This window comes from Danio rerio, chromosome 19, assembly GCF_052040795.2.
Source record: "Danio rerio strain M-AB ecotype USA chromosome 19, GRCz13ab, whole genome shotgun sequence".
Classification (NCBI taxonomy): domain Eukaryota; kingdom Metazoa; phylum Chordata; class Actinopteri; order Cypriniformes; family Danionidae; genus Danio; species Danio rerio.
This window is the reverse complement of record NC_141039.2, coordinates 21,685,001-21,709,085: the sequence shown is the minus strand read 5'-3', so window position 1 is coordinate 21,709,085 and position 24,085 is coordinate 21,685,001. Positions and strand designations below refer to the sequence as shown.

The window sequence follows — 24,085 nt, the reverse complement described above, 5'->3', positions numbered from 1 at the left end:
GGCCGTATCCTGAGCAGCTGCTGCGGTGGTCATGGAATAGTGGAGAGCATGAGACTGATTCCTGTGACGCTTCTGGGACTGACGAGTCTTTGCTGAGGCCTTGCTTTCTGCATCCGCCGCTGAGACTGCAGCTCTGAACAAGACGTTTGGCCAGCGGAGAAATTAAAATGGTTAATTAAAATGAAGTTTTTTTTCCCTCTCCGCTGTCGCCACTAGCTTGCATGGTTTGGGATCGGTAAAGCTGCACATCGATAGATTTGCTGCTCAGTGTTTAGGCCCTGAGTAGTGACTAATAAGCCTCACTGAACTGAACTAAAACACTAAATACTGAACTACACTGTTTCAATTTACTATGATCTTTTATTTGAAGCTGCTTTGACACAATCTACACTGTAAAAGCGCTATACAAATAAAGGTGAATTGAATTTAATTAAACTGATGCTCAATAGATATTTTATCTTTTTCAAACCATTCTCTGTAAACCCTAGAGTTGATTGTGCGTGACATTCCCAGTAAATCAGCAGTTTCTGAAATACTCAGACCAGCCAATCTGGCACCAACAACCATGCCACATTCAAAGTCACTTAAATCCCCATTCTGATGCTTGGTTTGAACTGCAGCAGATCGTCTTGACCCTGTCTGCATGCCTAAATGCATTGAGTTGCTGCCATGTGATTGGCTGATTAGAAATTTGTGTTAACAAGCAGTTGGACAAGTGTACCTAATAAAGTGGCTGGTGAGTGTATTCAGTACAGTTGGAAATTTAAAAAAAATATCTTTATGGAGGATGATATTTACTGTTATTTTACTGAGATTTGAAAAAAAAAATCAAATCAAAATCAAAAAAAAGTTTACAGTTACATACAGAGCATATAATATCTGAATTAACAAAAATTACCCTGTTCAAGTTTACCCTTGATTCTTCATAGTGTTTCATGATTTACAGCTGTGATTATTTGTTTTGTGATAGTTGTCGGTAAGTCCCTTGTTTGTCCGCAACAGTTAAACCATCTGTGGTTCCTCAGAAAAAATGAAAAGGGCTGTGATTTTGGGATTCATCTTGTCAACTTGATGACAACTGAGGGACTCAAAATATTTAACTATTACAGAAGGTAAAAGAAATTATTCTTTTTTTTTTCAGAAAGTAGGGTACTAGTCCAGGGATGACCAAACTCGGAACTGGAGGGCCACTGTCCTGCATAGTTTAGCTCCAACTTCATTCGACATACCTCCTTGGATGTTTCTAGTATACCCAGAAAGAGCTTGACTAGCTGGTTCAGGTGTGTTTAACTGTGGTTGGAACTAAATTATGCAGGACACCGGCCCTCCAGGATCAAGTTTGGACACCCCTGTACTAGTCAAACAATTATAATAAAGCATTTAAGTTTCAGTTTTCAACATTGATAGTAAGACAAAATGTTTTATAATCACCAAATCATTTCGGACAGACCATATGACACTGAAGATTGGAGTAATGCCTGCAGAAAAAACAATTGTTTTCATAACAATATATTTATTATTTAAAGAAAAAATAGCAAATTACTCGGTGAGCATACTCGGTGACACCATCTTTAAAAACAATGAAAATAAAATCAACTCACCCCTTGTAAACGATAATAGCATTTAAATTTGTACAGAATTTCCCAACATAAACTAGATGCTCACCCATTACTGATAAGTTCAAAGAAAGGCAGTATGGACTCTGAACTCTGTGATCTATAATTAGAAGCAATAGAGCGGACGTCTATTGCTTCTGCAACTCCACATAAACCTAATTTATTGCAATCAATACATCATCTTTTTAAAACATTTAGTAAAACATTACTATTCTCTAAAACTCACCATCTAGAACCATTCAACCAGCTACAGTCTTTAAGCTCACAGTTAACAACCGGCAGTTTCAGTTAAACAATTAGTGCACTTATAGTGTGTAGGACTGTCTGAGACTACAGCCACATAACTGCACATCACGAGCATTGGTCATAAAATTAAGTCCTACAATTAAAAGTTGAGGATAAGAGCACATTTAACGACCTCTGCACTAGCTCAGACTGGGCTGGCCTGTCTGAGGCTTTCTACAGACACAAACAGCACTGGCGGAATAATAAAACAGACGAGAGCCAAAGACCAAAAACACCATTAAAGAAGAGAGCCCACGGGTGATGCCTTGTTTTGTTGGCTTTGTGATTGTGATGATGGAAATAAGGGCATCATTTGTTGAGAATGAGTGCGTGTGACAGAACAATGGAAAATTCAGGCAATCCGCAGACATTGGAGGAACAACAACGGGACAGGAAGTGAGAGGCCAGTGAGGGAACTGATTCATTTGTACTGTTAAATGAAATTACCTCTCTTGGAGTACTATCTACATTTTAAGTATATAGCGCAATGGATATATACAGTTGGGGTTGGGGATACAGGAATTGAAGAATCTGTAAAATCCAAACTTGACACTTGTGACCTATTTTTGGTGTTAATGCCAGTACAGTACAGTACAGTCCAGTAATATTTCTTTTAATTTCCTTCATAATACTTTTAAATCAGATAATGTTTGTATTCCCTAAAAAAATTGTATATAACAATGTAACAATAATTACTATATTCCCAAAAGCTTAGGGACATCTGTTTTTATATGCACATGAACTTTAATGACATCTTAATCGATAGGGTTTAATAAAGTTGGCCCGCCCTTTGCAGGGTTTAGGAGTGTATTTCTGGGAATTTTTGACCATTGATCAAGAAGCACACTAATGAGCTCAGGTGCTGATGTTGGACAAGAAGGTCTGGCTTGCATTCTCTGATCTAAGTCTTCCCAAAGGTGTTCACCTATTACTTTTCTGTATTACTCCAGGACTAATTTCTTATATTGGTTTATGAAATAATAAAATGTTTAGTGTTGTGCAATTTTTTACATTAACTAAGCATTTATAACATTTTTTTTTTTTTTTTTAATTTTTAGCAATATAAACTTTAGATCAGGGGTGGGCAATCTCAGTCCTGGAGGGCCTATGTCCTGCACAGTTTAGCTCCAACCCTATTCAAACAAGTGATCTTGAAGACACTGATTCGTTTGTTCAGGTGTGTTTGAGTAGTGTTGGAACAAAACTCTGCAGGGACACTGGCCCTCGAGGATCAAGTTTGCCCATCCCTGCTCTAGATGATGGATAATTAAGCCCAAAGTGTCTTCTTTCCAAAGATACATGAACTGTGAATGTTGATCAAATTATTCAATAACTTAGTGTTTTAGTTTGGGATGGTCATTTTTGAGAAAATGCCTCTGACGGTGAGGAAAAGAAGGACAGCGATATAGCCTCAGAAAACTTTTTACAGAAATCCCATTTTGCATGCTATCTTAATCAAATTTCAGATATAAACTCACTAAACACTTGGCTTTCAAGGAATAATTTTTCTAGGACATTGTTTTCTTGTGTTTGTATATGAAAAAAAAAATTTAACACAGTACAATTTTTTTTCCCACGTGACTTTATAATGTATAATTTTTTATATTTTTGAGAATAAAACTTCCCCTTTACCACAGTAAAGCCCAAAGTGTCTTCTTTCCAATGATATCTAATATGTGTTTAGCTTACTGGAGTCAAGAACTGTTACTATTTAAAGTTAGGTAGGTGTAATTCGCCAAAAGTAAGTGTTGATCAAGACAATTAAGTACCTCCACACCAAAACTCACTCATACATGTCTTTATGGAACTTGCTTTGTGCACTTGTGCAGTCATGTTGGATCAAGGGGTTATTCCCAAAATTTTCTACAAAGCTGGGAGAATGAAATTGTCCAAAATATCAAAGCATTAAGAGTTCCTTTCACAGAAAAACAATCCCACACCACAATCCCCCCTCCACCAAACATTATACTTGGCACAATGGAGTAAGGCAAGCACTATTTTCCTAGAAACCAACAAACCAGGTTTGTCCATCAGATTACCAGACAGCATGGTTCTTCACTCCAGAAAACTTGTCTCCACTGCTCTAGAGTCCTGTGATAGATGCAACTGCTCAGCTATGGATACCCATTTCTACACTGTAAAAATGTTGGGTTCCACACAATTTCTTTGAGTTGTTGCAACACATTTTGAGTTAACTTAACCGTTTTATGTTCTATCCACTTAACTTTGTAAAAACGATTAAGTTGTTGCTTAAAAAAACCTCATTAAGTGTTGTTTCAGCTCAATTTTAAATAAGTTGTTTGAACAAACAGCAAACTTGACTTTTTTGAGTGTATGAAGCTCAGTATGCACTGTTCTTGAGCTAATCTGAAGGCAATATGAAGTTTGGAGGTCTAGCTATTGACTTTGCAGAAAGTTGGTGACTTCAAGCACACCGTGGACCTCAGCATGCTGAACACACTGATTTTATGTGGCTTATTTGAGGCTGAGTTCTTGTCATTCCCAATTGCTTCCGCTTTGTTATACCACTAACAGCTGACCGCAAAATATAATTATCATTGAGGAAATATCAAGAATGGACTTATTGTGCAGGTGGAAACCACACGATACCACACTTAAATTAACTGAGCTCCTAAGAGAGATCCATTCTCAAATGTTTGTAGAAAAAGTCTGCATGCTGAGGTGCTTGATTTTATAGATGTAGCCATGGAAGTGACTAGAACACCCAAATTTATTGATTTGGAGGTGTGTCTAAAGACTTCTTAAACATAGTGCATTTATGCATACAGTGCATCCAGAAAGTATTTATAATGCTTCCCTTTTTCCACATATTTTATTTTACAGCTTCATTCCAAAATGGAATAAATTCATTGATTTCCTCAAAATTCCACACACAATGCCCCATAATGACAATGTGAAAAAAGATTTTATGAAATTGTTGCAAATTTATATCTATCTATATATATATTAGACCATCGGGTTATTGATCACCTCCCTGACTAAAGCCCTTTTCCCTCGATTACTCAGCTTAGATGGCCGGCCAGCTCTAGGAAGAGTCTTGGTGGTTCCAAACATCTTCCACTTACGAATGATGGAGGCCACTGTGCTCATTAGAAATTTCAGAGCAGCAGAATTTCTGTAACCTTCCCCAGTCTTGTGCCTCGAGACGATCTAGTCTCGGAGGTCTACAGACAATTCCTTTGTCTTCATGCCTGATTTGGGCTTTGACATGCATTGTCAACCCCGGGGACTTATATAGACAGGTGTATGCCTTTTCAAATCATGTGTAATCAACTGAATTGACCACAGGTGAACTCCAGTTAAGCTGCTGAAACATCTTAAGAATGATCAGTGGAAACAGAATATACCTGAGCTCAATTTAGAGCTTCATGGCAAAGGCTCTTTTTTCACATTGTCATTTTAGGGCATTATGTGTAGAATTTTGAGGAAATAAATGAATTTAATCCATTTTGGAAAAAGGCTGTAACATAAAAAAGTGATGCGCTATAAATACTTTCCAGATGCACTGTATATACACATACTGTATAAGTGAATAAGGAATGTTATATTTTGGAGAGATTCAAGAATTTCTAGTTGTTTTGATAGATAAAAAAATCTCCTTTTGAAAGGATCTTGTCCTATAAATATTCATATTTGTTACTCCTATAAATCTGTGGTATTCTTGTTATATCCAAGTTGTACTGACATGAAGGTGAGGTCATCAAGTCCCTTGTCTTTACAAAACCCAAGCCAAACACACCGGTCCTTTAGTTAAACAGACATCAAACGCAACTGCAGCCTTATTAAATACACTCATATGTATGAAAAAGTTATAAATAGCATCATATCAGGATAAAGGTAATATATTAAAGTTTAAATGCTTTCATAATAATTTCAAGACAACTATAAATAAGGGCTAATTTCCATGAAAAACATCCCATAAATGCCTGCAACACTTTTAAAACTTAATTATTTTGAACTTAACACTCTGACCAGCCAATTTTGTAAGTTTGAAGCAAGACTAAAACTTTTCTGTTTTAACTTTGTATTACTTCTGAAAATCTGTTTGATGATAGAAATATTATGAACTTTGATTTCATGAGATGAAGGATAATATCTCAGTTAACTTTTTATTAAGGGCAAAATATGAACAAAAATATTGTAATGAAGAGGACATGGGCAAGTGGATGACAGCATCTTTCTTTATAAGCATACGCAATTAACAGCTTTTTCTGCACCATTACAAATATATAATGTTCATACACACCAGTGTGCCGAATATATGTAAAATATATGTATACTTTGTAAATATATAAACTAGTACAACAAAAAGTTAAGTTTTAACATGAGACCTGCGAACTCCAGAAAAAAATATCTAGTACCCATTACTTTTCTTTAAAGTTTTTCACAGTTTAGATTCAGTTTAAAAATCAAAACTGACACAGATGAGGTATGGTTTACTGATCCTTAATCAACTTAACAGTAAAATTAATAGAAACTAATGACTGTAAACATTTGCAGGTAAATGTGTGATGCAAGTAAGGCAGAGTAACAGTTTAAACCGGTCATACAGAACTAGGTAAAATGGCTCTGAAAAATGTTGAATGCCAACATCAGGCTACAACTTAATAGAGGTCTTGAACTCTCGATGCTAAACTCATTAGATTTAGCATATCTGTAACATAAATAGACACACGCGCATATCAATAGCAAACCAGGGGATCATAATGTCCAAGTCTGGGCCACTCCTACTGGATTACACAGACCTATACTATGCTCCCTCTTCTCGTAAGAACTGGAAAACAGAAGAAAAGTCTTTGTTGGAGTATCCTCGAGCACACATAGTGCGGTAGACTTGGTGTGCCAATGAACCAAGAGGAATTGGGGTCCGAGTACTGGTCGCAGTGTTTTGAGCAAAACCAAGATCCTGTAAATACATATAACATGATTACTTTAAGTTATTTTATTTTACACACGCATGCACGCACACACACCCACACACCTTTTCAAAAGGTACACATTTGTAATTAATGGGTTCAAATTGGTACCTCAAAAGTATATATTAGTACCTAAACATTTAAAGAGGAATACTTATGTACTTTTTAGGTACTAATATATGTACCCTTGAGGTATTAATATGAAGCTTTTAGGTACAAATTTTTAGGTACCACATCAGTGACAGCTCGTGTACCTTTATATTTGAGAGTATAAACACATTAGAGAGTACACACAAACCTGAAAAATCACATGTACAGTACATAAGTATTTACAGCCTTTGCAGTGAAGCTCTAAATTGAGCTCAGGTACATTCTGTTTCCACTGATCATTCTAGAGATGTTTCAGCAACTTAATTGGAATTAATTTCAGTTGATTGAACATGACTTGAAAAGGCATACACCTGTTTATTTAAGGTCCCCAGGGTTGACAGTGCATGTCAAAGCACAAACCAAGCATGAAGACAAAGGAATTGTCTGTAGACCTCAGAGACAGGATTGTCTCGAGTGACAAGGCTGTGGAAGGTTACAAAAAACATTTGTGCTACTCTAAAAGTTCCACAGTGGCCAGTATCATTCGTAAGTGGAAGATGTTTGAAACCACCAGGACTCTTCCTAGAGCTGGCTGGCCATCTAAGCTGAGTGATCGGTAGAGAAGAGCCTTAGTAAGGGAGGTGATCAATAACCCGATAGTCACTCTGTCTGAGCTAAAGCATTCTTCTGTGGAGAGAGGAGAACCTTGCAGAATGACAACCATCTGTGCAGCAATCCACCAATCAGGCTTGTATAGTAGATTGGCCAGACGGAAGCCACTCCCTGCCTAGAATTTGCCAAAAGGCAACTGAAGGACTCTCAGACCATAAGAAAAAAATTCTCTGGTCTGATTAGACTAAAATTGAACTCTTTGGAGTTAATGCCAGTCATTACGTTTGGAGAAAATCAGGCACCGCTCATCACCAAGCTAACATTATCATGGTGGTGGTAGCATCATGCTGTGGGGATGTTTTTCAGCTGCAGGAAGTGAAAGACTAGTCAGGATAGAGGGAAAGATGAATGCAGCTATGTACAGAGACATCATGCAAGAAAATCTGCTTCAGAGTGCGTTGACCTCAGACTGGCGTGACGGTTCATCTTCCAGCAGGACAATGACCCAAAGCACACCGCCAAAATATCAATGTAGTGGCTTCACAACAACTCTGTAAATGTCCTTGAGTGGCCCAGCCAGAGCCCAGACCTAAACACTATTGAAAATCTCTGGAGAGATCTGAAAATGGCTGTATACATTTGCTTCCCATCCAACATGATAGATCTTGAGAGGTACTGCAAAGAGGAATGGGCAAAAACTCCCAAATACAGGTGTGCCAAGCTTGTGGCATCATATTCAAAACGACTTGAGGCTGTAATTCTGTGAAATTCTGTAAAGGCTGTGAATACTTAAGTACATGTGATTTTTCAGGTTTTTTGTTTTTTATAAATTTGCAAAAATTTCTGAAAATCTTTTTTTACATTGTCATTATAGGGGTGTTGTGTGTTGAATTTTGAGGAAATAAATGAATTTAATCAATTTAGGAATAGGACTGTAACAAAAAAAAAAAAAATTGTGGAAAAAGCGAAGCGCTATGAATACTTTCCAGATGCACTGTATATACAGTAGCAAAAAGTTCGAAGTATCTTCAGGAAACATGATCTTTATTTAATATTCCCATTTATATTTTATTTTTTATAATATATAAAATCAATTATTTTCACCTGCACGCGCAAAACGAAGAGTAGGGGTAAGGGGAAGGGCTAAAGGGGTAGAATTGGGATTGGGCCTTACTCTTCATTCTCATTAAATAAAGAAAGGACTCATGTTAAGGGGCGTGACAAAGAGAATTGCAATTTTCCAGATATTATATGTGGGCATTTCAAAAGCGTAGAAATAACTAGGGATGTAACGGTATTGTAAATACCGTCATACCGCAATATTAAATTTTTTCGATATTACCGAAGTCGCATGACTCGGTAAAACTATAGGTCTTCTGAGAAAATTTGCTCAGGCGAATGAAGCGAACGGGAGGTAGCTGGAACTTCATTTCCCATCAGCCCCGGCGTGGCCATAATCCTTTGCGGTCTGTTGTCGCTACAGATCCAGTAATGCGGAAATGGAGTGTGCTGCTAGTAGCGGAGATGAAAAAAAGATGGAAATGATCGAACCTAAAGCGGGTGTTGTCGCCGCGCGCGTGCTGAATAGCGGTGCTGTCGCGCGCGTTCTGATCAGCTGTGTTGTGGCGCGCGTATTGTAAAGCGCCGAGGGGGGGTTGAGCGCGCATACTCAAGAGAGGTGTTATCGCGCGCCTACTGAAGGGCTGGACTGGACGGAGGTTGTGTCGCGTCGCGGGGGCACTTTTGATCGTTTTGGAAGGGCATTTTCTATCCAAGACTAAAAAGGGCATGTGCACTGCACAGGTTGAGCCCTATGTGTGCACGTGCCTGCAAGTTGGGGAATACGACTAATAACAGTCATGGGGACTGCAGAAACACAGCACACTGTTCAGATTGATGCAGACATTGACTTGTACCGCAAAGAGATCTCTATCTCACTCATGGTTTGTCCTCTCAAGTGGGGGAAAGACAATGCACAACGTTACCCCACTGCTGTCAACATGGGCCAAGTCATATCTCTCTTGTCCCAGAATCCTCAGTCCCAAATGAGAGGGTTTTTTTCTGTTGCAGAGGACATTGTAAATACTCAGAGATACCAGCTTTTACCAGATTATAGTTATATGATAATTTTCCTTTAAACCCATCTCTATCTAAGTGAGTGATTAAATGTTAAATGTGATGAGTTTTTAACAATACTAAATTGAAACTTTATTTTTTTACATGGTTTAATAATTTTTTGTTATTACAATTGAAGTTCCTGTTTCAAAGCTAACAGATAGATGGCTAATTTGTATGTCATTGACACTTTTGGCACTTTTTTGGGAGTATTTTCAAAAGTTTTTTTTTCCTGTAAATGATTCAATAAATACCGTACCGTGACATTCATACCGAGGTATTACCGTACCGTGAAATTCTGATACCGTTACATCCCTAGAAATAACTAATTCAGATAATTAATTGACTGGGGAGCTAGTTTTGTGTTCTAACAATATATGTTTAAATATCATGAATGTTTTAATTCGCCATTTCCTGAGCCTTGAAAATACTTTGTGTTTGAAATACTGTAGGTTTATCATGTTTGCAAACAGGTAGTTTTATTTACTAGTATTTTACATTATTTCAGAATGTCTCAATCAATTATGACTTGAAACACTGATGTGACATACAGTGAGGTTTGAGATATTTTCTTTAAAAAGCTCATATTTTTAATCAGAATAAAATAAACAACAATATAACTTTACTCACTTTAGCCATGAGTGTTGTTATGAAGCCTCCCTGGTAGTTGTTTGCGGACGGCACTCCTTCCATGACACCTGGGACGGGGTTATAAGTATCGCTGGACCAGCATCGACCAGAACTCATGTTCAGAATTTTTGCCAACAGCTTTGGATCCAAACCCAGTCTGTTTAAAAGAAAGGATGAGAGAAAGGTCAAAGGACAGAGGTCAGACACATCCCTGACCTTTAGGCTCAGGAGCAGATCATCCTTAAGTGGAAAGAAGGCCTGGATAATACAGTATTGATATTTAACAGGAGCTGCAGTCCATCATTTTCTACTCTAGCGTGTGCATGTGTTGTCCCCCACACAAATGCAGGGGTAATAAAACTCTGACACAAGCAGCTGTCTTATTAACTCACCCCCACCAATCCGTCCCCTATAAGAGTAACTGGGGTGATTTCAGTCCTGCATCTCAAGTAGATCTGAGTGAAATGTGCTTTGCTGCTTTAGATGATTGGGCATCTAAATCACATTCTATAATAGGGATCAGAACCGACAGAAAGCAAACACAACAATATAACGACATTTTCTGAAGAAAGCTGTTGACAAGTGTGTGGTTGCTAGGGTGTTGTTAGGTGCTAGTTCGCAGACTCACCTTGAAGTCTCTCTGACATTAAAAAACAAAAAATATTTTGAAGAATATTAAAATTGAATCTTTGTAATCATGTTTGTAGGTGTTTAATTTATTTTTTAATTAATACAATATGCAAAAAAGATTTTGATCCAGTTATTAAAAAAACAATAACCAGCATTAAAGCATTTTTATAGTCTTAATAAATTTTAATAATGAACAATTAGTGAACAATTAATTATGCACAATTAGTGGTTTTCAGCCAATGACGAAAGCTTATTTTCAATTTCAATTTCATAAGGTTCCTTTTACAGCATTAATGTTGTATTGTAATTTAAATATAATCAATAAAATATACTTCCGCATCCATTTGGACATCGTCATTAGTGGCAGACTAGAACAGAAATTCCATTGAAAAATACTGGGGTAAAATTAATTTTCATATTTTATAAACATAGCATGAAAAAATATAATTTTATGCAGAGCTTCTTGTTTGGTCTGATACCCACTTTATATCGTATCTCAGCCAGGCAATGAAGATCACTGTTTTTTTTTTAAGAAATCAGATCTTTGACCTGGCGATTTTGTATGGGATGACAATTAGCCAGAAGCCCTGGGGCTGGTGGATTAAAGTGAAAAGTCTGTGTGCATATAAATAAAAATAAAAAAATCTGAAATCAAATAAACAAATTAGACCCTGAACTAACCTTAGACTCTGACCTTGTCACAAAAATATCAATTTACCTAACAACACTACCTGACGATGTTTCCAAATACAAAATATTAAAAACATCAAAATAATACAACAAACTGTCATAATAATATATGTATTTTATTTTTTATGTATTTTATATTTATGTATATTAAACATGTTTTATAAAAAAAAAATTTATAAAAAAAAATTTAATTCTTAAATAAAACCATCAAAATGTTATTTTCATTCATTCATTTTCCTTCGGCCTAGTCTCTAATATATCAACAGTTGCCGCAGTGGAATGAATCTTGAGGATGCCCTTCCAACAGCAAGCCAGTACAGAGAAATACCCATACACTCTCAAATTCACACTCGAACACTACAGCTGGGCCGATCAACTATGATTATTACTCCATATTGACCTAAAAGCCGATCACATAGCAGAAATGTGCAACAATGGGAATTTAATAGTGTGTTGATATTGGAAATGTACCGAATGTACCAATGAACCCTCACATTTTTGTGGCTTTAGTCATTGTTGGGGTACACCTTTAAATCTGGAAGCATTAACAACTTATATCGAAATATATATAGTTATTTTTATTTGTTGTTTACACAATTCACCTGTAGCACATGTCTTTAAACTGTGGGGAAAACCGGAGCACCCAGAGGAAACCCACGAGAACGCAGGGAGAACATGCATACAGAAATGACATCTAGCCCAGCCGAGACTCAAACCAGCAACCTTCTTGCTGTGAGGTGACAGGGCTAACCACTGAGCCACCCACAAGACTTTATTTTAGTGAATGAGAATGAATTATTAATGCATTACATAATAAACTAAGAGCTATAGAATAAAAAAATCACTTTACTGACCCTAACAGTATCAATAATAAAAAAGTTAACCAGTAGACTGTTTAAAGAGACCAAAAAAAGTATGTAGTTGACAAAAAGTCATGATTAAAGAAAAGAGTGATGGTGAAAAAAAGAAAAAGGGAAATCTGAGGATGATGTGTAACTGGGCAAAGAGCTGCCGGCTCAAACTTTAACAGGAACATAAATATGACCACATCAAGAGCGACTTAACATACACGCGCATGTGTGTGGGAGTGTGCCCTCACGCCGGAGCGGCAGCGGTGGTGAGACAGTAAAGTACGCTTTTTAGCTTTCTTATGTCTATTAAACTATGATGAGTGTTTAAGGGCAGTTATACAGTAACTCCACCTGTCTCTCATTCAGTGAGCCGCGCCTTCATACATCCACTCACACGCACCAACACTTTTACAAGTCTATGCAATAATTAAGAGACAAGGACACACAGCTGTGTGTAAAAAGTCTATTTCTATTATTCCGTCCCACAATGTCTGTTTTTACAGACAGTTTTGGAAAATTTAATCTCAATAACGTGTTTTGTCATTTGACAGTTGTTTTGTGGGGGGGCGGAGGTGGGGGGGTTAATATCTGTATACAACCCACTGACTGACCCCGTATCAATCTCCTTTTTCGATCTCTCTTCCTCACTTTCCCCCTTTATGTCTGTGTCGCTCAGTCTCTTGGGGACAACCGGTGACATATGTTCAACATCGTTCCCTCCTTCCCCCAGCTCACACACACACAAGCTCACACACACGTTCTGGGTCAGTGACTGAAAAGGTTACCGCCTCAACTGCAACCTGGCTTTTCTGCTTCAACACAAATCACTCTCTCAGCACATGAAATGAGGAGAGGAAGTGTCTTCACTGTTAAACTGCTAAAGCCCACTTTGTATGGCAGTTATTCCGGTTCTCTATTATTAAACTTGATCACACATCATGTTTCAATAAACACAAAATTACTGCATCCAGGCCACACATACAACTAATAGTTAAAAAATAAAACAGACAGAATCCACAATACAAAAGCTGATAACATAAACCGTTAAAGCCAACCAACACTCACATTTGACTTGCACTACATCTTGGAACATTGAGCTGAAGCCTTAGTTTTAGTACCAGAAAACAATTGTAGGTAGTTAGTAAATTGCAAACCAATTTCAAATCTATCTTTTGTATCAAAGATGAAGGTAAAAAAATGTCTACACAATTATGTTCATTCTTAAAAAAACAAATAGTAAGAAATCAAGAATTACAGTCAGGTTTTGGAATTATTGCCCTTATCAGAGTTACAAAAGACCTGTTTTGGTCAGTTGGATTGCACATCTTTGTGCTGATTCCTTTACTATCAACTTCAACATTCTCTTGTAAAGGCATGAAAATCCAGTTGCCATTACTAGGACCTGTGTTGGGGGTAATGCATTATAAGTAATGCACATTACATATTAATATTACTTTTTTAAAGTAACAAGTAAAGAAATACAATATTACTTGAGTTACTTTTACAAAAATGTCATGCGGGTAACTTTTTACCTTGCTTAATTGGCTTTTAAAAAATCTATTGCGATATAAAAATGACCTAAGTGTTAATCACACTCAACAAGAGAGCGTGCTGCGAGGGAACAGACAGTCGGCTCATACTCATCATTATCAGGTCTCTTTTTTTCACAGCAGATGAGTCGGTGTGTTGTTCTAGTAACTGAATAACTCAAGATATTGATTTATTTCGGGTCAAAAGAGGTATGTGGTTTGTTCAAAAGTAAGTAATTAATAAATTATTGAAGATGCAAACCGTTTCACGACAACTCAGTTCAATTTAATGAACTAGTTTGACTGGTTCAGTTAGAATATCAGGTTAAAACAAACGATTCACCCGCGATTCACCCGTCTTCACTGCAGACAGTCAGAAACAGAAACAATGGATTCTTGTTATTTCAAACTCATCAAAGAAAATAAGTGAATTGTCGTTAAGGGTGATTAAAGCAGCGTTTCTATCCAACGAGTTAAGGAGAACAAAATTGTCGCTTCCTAAAAAACTGGCGCAGAATATGAACAGTAATACTATGATAAAACTAAGACTGAAAGAGTAAAGGCATTTTAGAATGACCAAAACAACATTTTAGATGATTTACAATGTGCTCAGCCTGCTGGTTTGTCCATTTATGCACATTTTTTATCATCAGATGATCTCTTATAACAAAATCACAGGACTTTTTAATGCACATACTGGAATTTGTTCGGTAAACTTATGTTTTTCATGCGCATTTTCAAAATTTATGCACATTTTGGTGTGTCATCAACCAATTTTTTATGCGCATATCCAAAATGTACATAAAATGGATGGAAATGTATTTGTTAAGGTCACATGAAGCAATTTCTTCGAAGTATAAAGCTCAAAAATGTATTTTGTTTTATCGTCTGACTGTTCATTTTGTTGTTAAACACTTTAAAGATTTAAAATCTGTTTGTGCCTTATTAAAAAATTATTTTATGTTAGTACTCCTAGGTTTAATTGCAATCAATAGCCCCTTTCACACAGTGATACCAGTAAATATCCACACAGGCGTTCACACAGGCGAGGACGTTACAGAATTTTTCCGGAAAAGAGCATTCACACATCCATCCCAAAATACCGGTAAATTCTGACATCATTAACCAGAAATGACCTCTAAACGGCTGCACTTGTATTTGTAAACATTTGACTGCATTAAAAACTCTTTGGATGGATCAGTATAGTGAACAACTCCAATGAAAACATAGAGAAACACTTTCGCATGTCGAGATGTACATGATATGTGTGTGTGTGCTGGCGCTATGGGCGCTCACGGGCACACGCAAAGCTTGAAGGTAAACAAACAACGGATTATCATAAACATTTTATTTATATAATTATTTACACAGTTAGCATTAAGAAGGAACATAGAAACGTTATCTAACTAACATCTAGCAGCTAAAAGGTGTCTGAAAAAATATTCAAGGGCTTTTATTCTCATAAACCGCACTGACGTGAATGCGTCTGACTGTTCTGATTGGCTAAAGCAGACGTCTCACGTTCTAGACGTGGACGCGCTCTTTCCGGCAATGTTCCTTCTGCATTCACACAGCGCAGCATTCCGGCAAATTACCGGTAATGTTACAACTTCTCTTTCCGGAAAATAGCCGGAACAAATTTACCGGTATTTTCAAAAAGGACCTGTTCACACATACAACCTTTCCGGAAAATAGCCGGTAATTTTCCGGAAAGGTCTGTATGTGTGAAAGGGGCTTTTATCTCAATGGACAGTGACTTAACTAATAACATAAAAAGTACAAAAGTAGGTAAGTAATGTGTTAGCTACTTTTGTAGATTTTATGTCATTAGTTATTATGTTATTATAGAGCTTCTCTATAAAAAAGGTGAAAAAACACCTGCAAGTTCTGAAATAGATCAAACCTCAGCCAGGAAAGCAAAAGTAACTCAAAAGTAACGCTTTTATTTACTTTTTTTGGTGGAGTAACTTAGCATTGCAATGCACAATTTTCAAAAGTAACTTTCCCCAGCACTGACTTGGACTGCATTTGGCATGACTCAGATCCTAACTTTCTCACTGATATCAAGTAAAAAGTTCAATATGAAGTACCACAAGGCTCAGTACACAGGCTGTTGCTTTTCACAATGTATATCCTACGCCTAGAATCTATCATTAAAAAAAGTAGTTAGTTGTTTGTCTGGAACACATTTTTCTGGTACCAGTACCTTACTTGACTATTTATTTTTCTGACAACTTTTTATTCTACACATCACGTTTTTATACAAATATCTGTACTTGTGCAATTTAAAGGCCTTTTTGATTTAGTCAATCAAATGTTTTTTTCATTACACGCATATGCACAAAAGCACAGCTTTTTCAACCCATGTTTCAACCTGTGATGATCACGCAACATACATATTTGTGAAGCTTACCATGAGAAAGATGCAAAGATGGCTAAAGCTGGATTCATACTTTTGCATGGCGCCGTATCGCACACTTCCGCTGACTACGCACGCACCTCGCGAAATGAAGGGGGCCTTTATACTTGAAGCGTTTGCCAATGTGATATTCTTAAAAATGACAGGGGGCGGTCAAAAGGAACTGACCGTAAAGTCAGACGGATAAACAGAGAATTAGAAAGTTTTCGGAACTGTAATAACATTAATATCATTCAAGATTTTGAAACCAATCATTTTATTGTTTTTATAAATTATTTGAATGATTTTAAGGATTTTTTATAATCATTCAAGATTTTTTTTTATCAAACTTTGATGCATCACTTGTTTTTGTTCATATCTCAAACAGTTTTATCTATTAAAGTGTATTAAAATATCAATAACAAGAGAACATGGGTTTCTCTACAAATATTTTTTTTATTGTGGCAAGAATAAAAGCAAAAAAAGTACACTTACTAAAAAATACAGATGTTTTAATAGATTTAGCGGGCTCCACAACTCACACATTACTGTCTGGCTAGTTTCTGTCCAATACTTACCGTATGCTAAAAAGGCAATAATATTCCGACATTCCTGACCATTACCACCAATAAAGCCTAGAAAACAGGCCATCAGTATATTGTAAACCGATAGGTTCAAATATTCCTTTTCAGTTATAAAAGCAATAGTTTGTTCCTTAATTACAGTTTTTTAACTATTAAATTGTTTTAAATTCAAAATTGTAATATATACATCAGTGATATGACTGGAAAAACATATTCTGTAACATATTCCACTTTTGCCATGGCCTCTTTTGGCTTTAACAAACTTATCCCTCAGGTTTTTTAAACTTTTACAAAAACTTTCCTCCTTTCCCACGGCTGTTGCAATTTCTAGCCAAGAATTATGAGTCATCTGGTTATCTCTATGATCACGGATCATAAAGATGTCTGTACAGTCATATGATGAATGACTCATATTCAACTCAAATCAAACACCGCGTCGCGGGCACTGTGCGCTCGAGTCTCAAAAAACAACATGCGCTCTCTCAGCCGAAATCGTGTCGCGTGCACCCAAAGCACACCTCCGCAAACTTTACGATGATGTCACATTTGCCGCGTGCACTCAAGTGAACTAGTGGATGCGTTGAGTATAAACCAAGCTTAATGTGGATGAAACAGAGGGAGTCGGTGATGTAAACATGACTGATGTTGCCCTGATTACACCAGGTAATAAGACTTTTAGTAAATGAAATTGTCAACGAAGTAAATGAACCACATTCCTGTACAAATTTCAGTATTTTGTCCACTTCCATTCTTGTACATGTACTGTACAGGTTTTCTCTAATCTTTTAGACTAATACCATGAAAAAAAAAATGTAACATTCATTAGCTTTTTTTTTTTTTTTTTTTTTTTTTTACATTTGTTTAGTTACTAAAACAATTAAATATTTTTTGAATGCTTTATGCACTGACATTTAGTTCCTTTCTTTCCAATGAGTTCCTATTTTCTAAAACAGAATTTATAATGTTTTCCTTTTTTGGCTTCATTTAAATTTGTTTGACAAATATTTTCGAACATTGAAAGTAATTACACTGGGTGAATAAAATTGTAATGAAAATGATTTGTAATTTATCAAGTGAAAAAGGATACAACATTTCGAAGGTTGAAGTTGTGCCTGTATATGTTGACTCTTTGCAGAGAATACATGTATCAATAGCATTAATGAAAATATCTATTAATTAAATATCCACAATACTTAATATTAAACAAGAAAAAAAAAACACTGAGATATTCATGAGAGCTGCTGTTTAAAAACAAGGCTTTAGAAAAAAAGAAGTATGTTCTGGACAAAATGAAGTGTTAAATTGAAGAAGTTTTTTTATTTGTAAAAATATAGGCCTACAGAATAAATTTTTTGCATATATTTGATTGATGTTCTTGATCTAAAAGCAGCAAAACTACATGCTGAATACTGAGTTTGTGTCAAGAAAATAATACTTGGGGCGACTTGTAGCAATTAATGTTGGATGCATTATTCATGATAATACATGGGGTGGTGTTGTTAGGGAATACATTTAAGGCTACTTTTTTTTTTGCTAAAATTTAACAACGATTTTCACATTAGATTAGAAATATAAGTTATTTTGAATAAATGTATTTCGAGATGCATCTTCTCTAGCTGTCAAATCATTTTAAAAAACGCTGAGCACAGAGTAAAATGCGAACTCAGCATCTGGCTAAGCTGCAGGCATTTTGTGTGCGTGTGCATAGTGTGTGGGCATAGTTTGACGTCTTTACCTAAAACTTTTATTATAATATTATATTATTTAAAATAAAAGGGAAAGAAATAAGCAGACTAACATATAGTTTAAACCACTTGTTTGGTGCCTAAGCCATGATCTGTCTGCATTAATGTAAACGGTATCGTTGCCTAACCTTTTCATTAAATAGGCAATAGCGATGCTGTGCATATTATTATTACTATAAGAATTATATTACTGCCTTAAGTCAGCAACTTAGGCAGTAATGCAAAGTAATTTGTGAATAAATAGCTTAAATAAAAGGAACAAGAAGGACCAAAAGCAATCATCAGGTCAAGTGCAATGGGCTTAAGATGCCCTCTCAATTATGATATACGCCTGCTATAGCGATACTTTGTTTTTTGAGAAGAAACAAAAGCGGAAACTGTGGATGTAAACCTGGCTGGGGAGACAGCGATAACATGAATTATCTGTTCTTCAACAAAAAAAAAAAAAAAGATCGCAGACACGACACAGTGACAGCGTTTATCATACAACGCAAATTGTGTTTATGATAATTAATATTAACAACTAATATTAATATCATATTATGGCTTTTGACTTTATGTTTTAGAGCTTGTTCTTGATGGCGCAATATAAGTTTATTGCATGTACAAATGAGATTATGAAGAATGATTAAGAGCATGCTTTTCCTTCATTGCATCCATTCCGTGAGGTGTTTTATTTATTTATTTATTTTTAAATGATGGGGACAATGTTCACAGCAAAAATGTTCCTGCCGTACCGCCAACAAATTACGCCTCTGTACCCAATAACCAACCTAAGTTAATTTACGTTAACTTAAATATCCATACAAACGAACGTGTTTATTGTTTTACTTTCGTTGATGAAACAACACAATACAGCCTATAAATATTGTATTTAAATATTACATAACTTTAACTGTTAGAAACAGTATATTAACAATTAAACGTTAAATTTTAAGAACTTCACGAATAGCCTAAATTGACACTATACTAATCAATAATAATTTAAATAACTAATAAAAAGAAGAAGAAGAAGAACAAAAATATTAGACAAGTAGACTTGTAACAATATAAGTCAGATGTTGAAAAAAACTCTTCTTTTGTTTTCTATTCATATTTTAAATTCTTTGCCAGAAAAAAAAAAACATGTTGAATTTGTCCGGTTTAAGCGGGATTACACTGTTTCCAGCAGCACTGAATACAAGTTCAGATGATGTGCCTGTAGCGCAAATGCAGATACTTTTTCGCAACTGTGGCAAAGAAAGGGTATCTTGAGTTGCTCCGCCGCCCGCAATTCTCGGAAAACAGGCTTCTCAACAAAGCGGAACAGCATGTTCTCAACCACATATGTTGCTCCATTTCTCGTCAATGTCTACTATTTATCACTTTCTTTTTTGTATTTCGACATTTTTGAAAAGGCCTATGCGATACTGGCTAAGCTCGGCGTTTGCATTCAGAAGATGACATGACCGGAGCTGGCTCCGCATGTCATGGGTGGCTCGGTGGCATAGCTTGGTTACATGATCGCAGATGTCTCTCGAGATTCAACGTGTTTGTCCATTTAACACTTTTTTTTTTTTTTTTTTTTAAATAAACCCTACAAGTAGCTTAATCCAAACTATTGGTTCGCCTTTCTCGTTCACCACGAATCCAAAATGTTCTCAAATTGGTGATGTAACATTAGGTTTTCCAACAAGGTTCATGGCTGAACTTGAACTTACTGTTTCACGTCTAACGTTATATTCATAAATGTAGTGCTTGGCAACATAATGGACAATTTGTGTTCTGGAGTGCATGACGGCATGTACTATCGCCCCGGTGGCAGAAACAACCACGGTTGTCACGGTGACCATTACAGCCCTATTTCTCACTAGTGAAACGTTCATTTTTTCCACTTATAAAGTCTACATGTAAATAGTAAATGCGCCATGGAGTGATGCAACTCTTACATGGAATGGAAGATGAGACTCTGATTGGTTTATTCTAAAAACACACCTGTAACTCATTAAGAGATTAAGCACAACCCTGTTAGACCTGTTTCTCCATCCTTAAAAAAGCAAAAGTGGATTTATACATGACTTAATGCTTTTGCACCCTACACTTTAGACTTTGCATCTAGATCGGTACCAGTTAAGCTCTGGGGCTATTTGTAATTCCGCCTAAATTTGGCCTTGTGAATTTGAAAACTTTCCATACCCACTTGCAGAGGTGTAAATACAAAAGTTTGGTCTCATTTGAAAGGAAACCTTTTGAAATTTCACAGTTGAAATTGAAAACAATTGTTGTATATATTGTCTGTGTTATAATAAACACACATCAAAGGCGCTTTTATAAACTGAAGTTTGGAAATGTGTAACTCAGGCCTTGAGTGCTAGGAGTTATTCTATTCCAACTGCAAGGAGGAAAAATGCCCTTTTTTTAAATTTCCGCCTACCTATTTTTGAAGTCTCCCCATACCCTCATACAGTACAATAAAAGCAATTTCTCAATGTCATTCTACAGAAAATCATTTGAAATTACAAAAAGAACTGCTGAAAGTGATAAATATTATTATATATGTTGTCTTTCCTATGCTGAACCACCTCAACACAAACCGCTTTCAGTTTTTTGTTCTGAAACCTGATTTAGAAAGTGTAAAACTCAGCCCCTGTATGCTTCATCAAACTGCAGATTGTTTTGATTGTTACCAGCATTTGTCTGGAGACATTAAAAAAAAAAAAAAGAATTTTGTTTTTATCATGTAGTATAGAATAATCATTTTAGTTCAACCGAAGGGTGGGAAATCACAACTTTTTTTGCGTCTGATCTGTGACTTTTACGCACTCTGTTTTGGACACCTCTCTTCCCGTTTGTCATGCAATATCTTAGTCAGTAATTGGCTGATGAAGGCTCGCGATACATTAGCGTAAAGCCGAGAAGCTCACCTTTCCAATGAATCCATGTGGATAGGTTGAAGCTATCATATTTACCCAAATTTTGGAATATCATGACCCTAATTGGTTGCATTTGGCACTTACAAGACACAGCAGGTGTTTACTGATGCACACATCCTCAGAAAATGCTAAAAATAAACCCATTTTGTAGAGGACAACGTAAGGTAAAAGATGATGTAGCTTGTTTGGCTATCTGTGCTATCTCCGGCAGCTCACGGAGCAAATAATCAATAATTTCCCTTGTATGTTTACAAAATACGAGTTTATACTTTATGATTCATTCGATGGATATGTGTACATCAAAAAAAAGAAAAAAAAAAGATGGATCCTTATAATAGAGAATGAGAGCTTTAATTGGATGAATTACTTGTGTTAGCGATGTGAAAAATATGCATACTGAACAATGTACAAAATCGGGGAAGGGGGGGGGGGATGTGGGGGGTGTCTGAGATATTATACATCGAGTGTAAATTAAGTGTAAACAACTTTGTTACAGTACAACAAATATTAAAGTGATGTGTATTAGTTGAGAATAGACATTCTAAGCTTTCACCCAGTAGGTCATATGGTGTTATTGAGGCACACGGACTTCTTAAATCTAGTTATTCTATTGATGACGTCATTTTGTCCCCGGTACTGGGCACGCAGAGTTTAACTGGTTAAAATAGAGCCCATTGTTTCATGATTATATGGTGTCATGTTTTTGCATTCAAAACATATGTGGTTATAATGTAACTCAATTGGTCAAAACACCACCAACAGTAAGTAAAAGGGAAAACATTTAAATGAATCAAAAACAATGCAACAAAGGCAATATTGCTTCACATGTCCAGGGCTTTGAAAAAAGTTTTTTTTTTAAATCCAGTCCACAATTACCTTTATATTGAAAGCACATTTTGTGTGTTTTTTTTTTCACCAAATCAATGACATCATTTATGAATTTGGCAATTAAAGAGTTAAATCCTGTAATTCTCTAAGCAATTTAGTAGTTTTGATCTGGACTGAGGTTGATTAACAGATTTATGCAAAATAATTTTAAAAATAACATTTAATTGATGCATTTTTACAGTAGTTTAATTTACTGGAGGTTTTCATCCTTAGAATAACAAAGGGGTAGTCAATTTGCTTAGTGTATCATTCAGATTCGTAAAAATTCAAAGCATTTTTTCAAAAAATGTGTCAAAAAATAAGATTTGTCACCAAAAATCATTCAGCTAGCTAAAACACAGAGAAAAATATAGCCCAAATAAGACTCAAAATCACCCTAGAGAGAATAAAACAACCCCAACAGCACATAAGGGTTAATGTGACTTGTTTTTTCAATACCACCAATGCTAATTTGACAGAAATATAAGGTACACATAAAACGGACATAAAAGGAACACTTTTAAAGCACACTGATGAAAATGTGGCAGTGTATAGTGTGTGCAGGTTAATACTGAAGCAGCGAGGGAAAGGAAAACAGATGTAAGGGTCTTGTTAAACAGGATGAGTAAATTACAGTTAAAGAAAAAGGAACAGTGGAAATAAACTAGAGGCGTTTGATGTTTGATCACTGCATTAGAAGGGGGCCCATTTTGTTAAAGACTCATGTTTATACACTATGCTTCTTGTTCTCATTTCATCTTTATCAAACCCTGGTGCTCTTGAGATTATAAACACAGACTTATAAGCAAACAAGCAGGCCACAATTTCATTAATGTCTTTAAGAGGCAAGAAACGAGTTTATTACCAAATGTCAATTATCTTTCTTTTTTTAAACATCTGTAAATGGGCTGTTTGTGCGTGAAGGCGCTTATGTAGTGGATGAACCATCAAAGCCTCTCAATTCTGCATGTATGTGGTATCTCTAAAAAAAAAGGGCTCATTCGTGGTTGTAGCTTCTGTTTTTAAAGTGCAGACAGCAGCACATGCATGCATAAGTGAAGATAGATGGAGATGGAGGGAGAGAGAGGGGGTGGAGAGAGAGAGAGAGGGAAAGAGAGAGATAATAACTGTCTTTTGGGGACACATCTTTCAAGCAAATCATCATGCATGGCCAGATATAACAAGCAATTGCTGGTAGTAAAATTAAGTAAGTCTTTTTAAAGAAAGAGAATAGGAGTTACTTATTTAACAACAATTCCCTTTATTATAATGATTTCTTAACTGTAAATAATGATTAAATCAAATATAATTAAAATAAGATTCCATTTCAAACAATAGTTAAATCAGTTTAACACAAAGCAAAGAATAATCTTGTACACACACACACACACACACACACACACACACACACACACACACACACACACACACACACACACACACACACACATATATATATATATATATATTAGCCCCCCTGAATTATTAGCACCCCTGTTTATTTTTCCCCAATTGCTGTTTAACGAATAGCAGATTTTTTTCAACACATTTCTGAACATAATATTTTTAATAACTCATTTCTAATAACTGATTT

General features: G+C 35.9%; 1 protein-coding gene across 5 annotated transcripts in view; it reads right to left on the bottom strand.

The window, feature by feature from the left end:
• Window positions 1-6,017: 6,017 nt before the first annotated feature.
• The window catches only part of hibadha (3-hydroxyisobutyrate dehydrogenase a), a 56,821-nt gene continuing 38,753 nt past the window's right edge, over window positions 6,018-24,085 (bottom strand). For 2 of the 5 annotated variants that reach the window (XR_015515868.2, XR_015515869.2), the window contains 2 exons: window positions 10,286-10,442; window positions 6,018-6,828 (listed from right to left, as the gene is read on the bottom strand). Coding sequence is in view for 2 of the 5 variants with exons in the window: in NM_001003646.2 (NP_001003646.1) it covers window positions 6,673-6,828; window positions 10,286-10,442 (313 nt within the window). In the remaining 3 variants the exon portion in view is untranslated. 5 annotated transcript variants of the gene reach the window in all.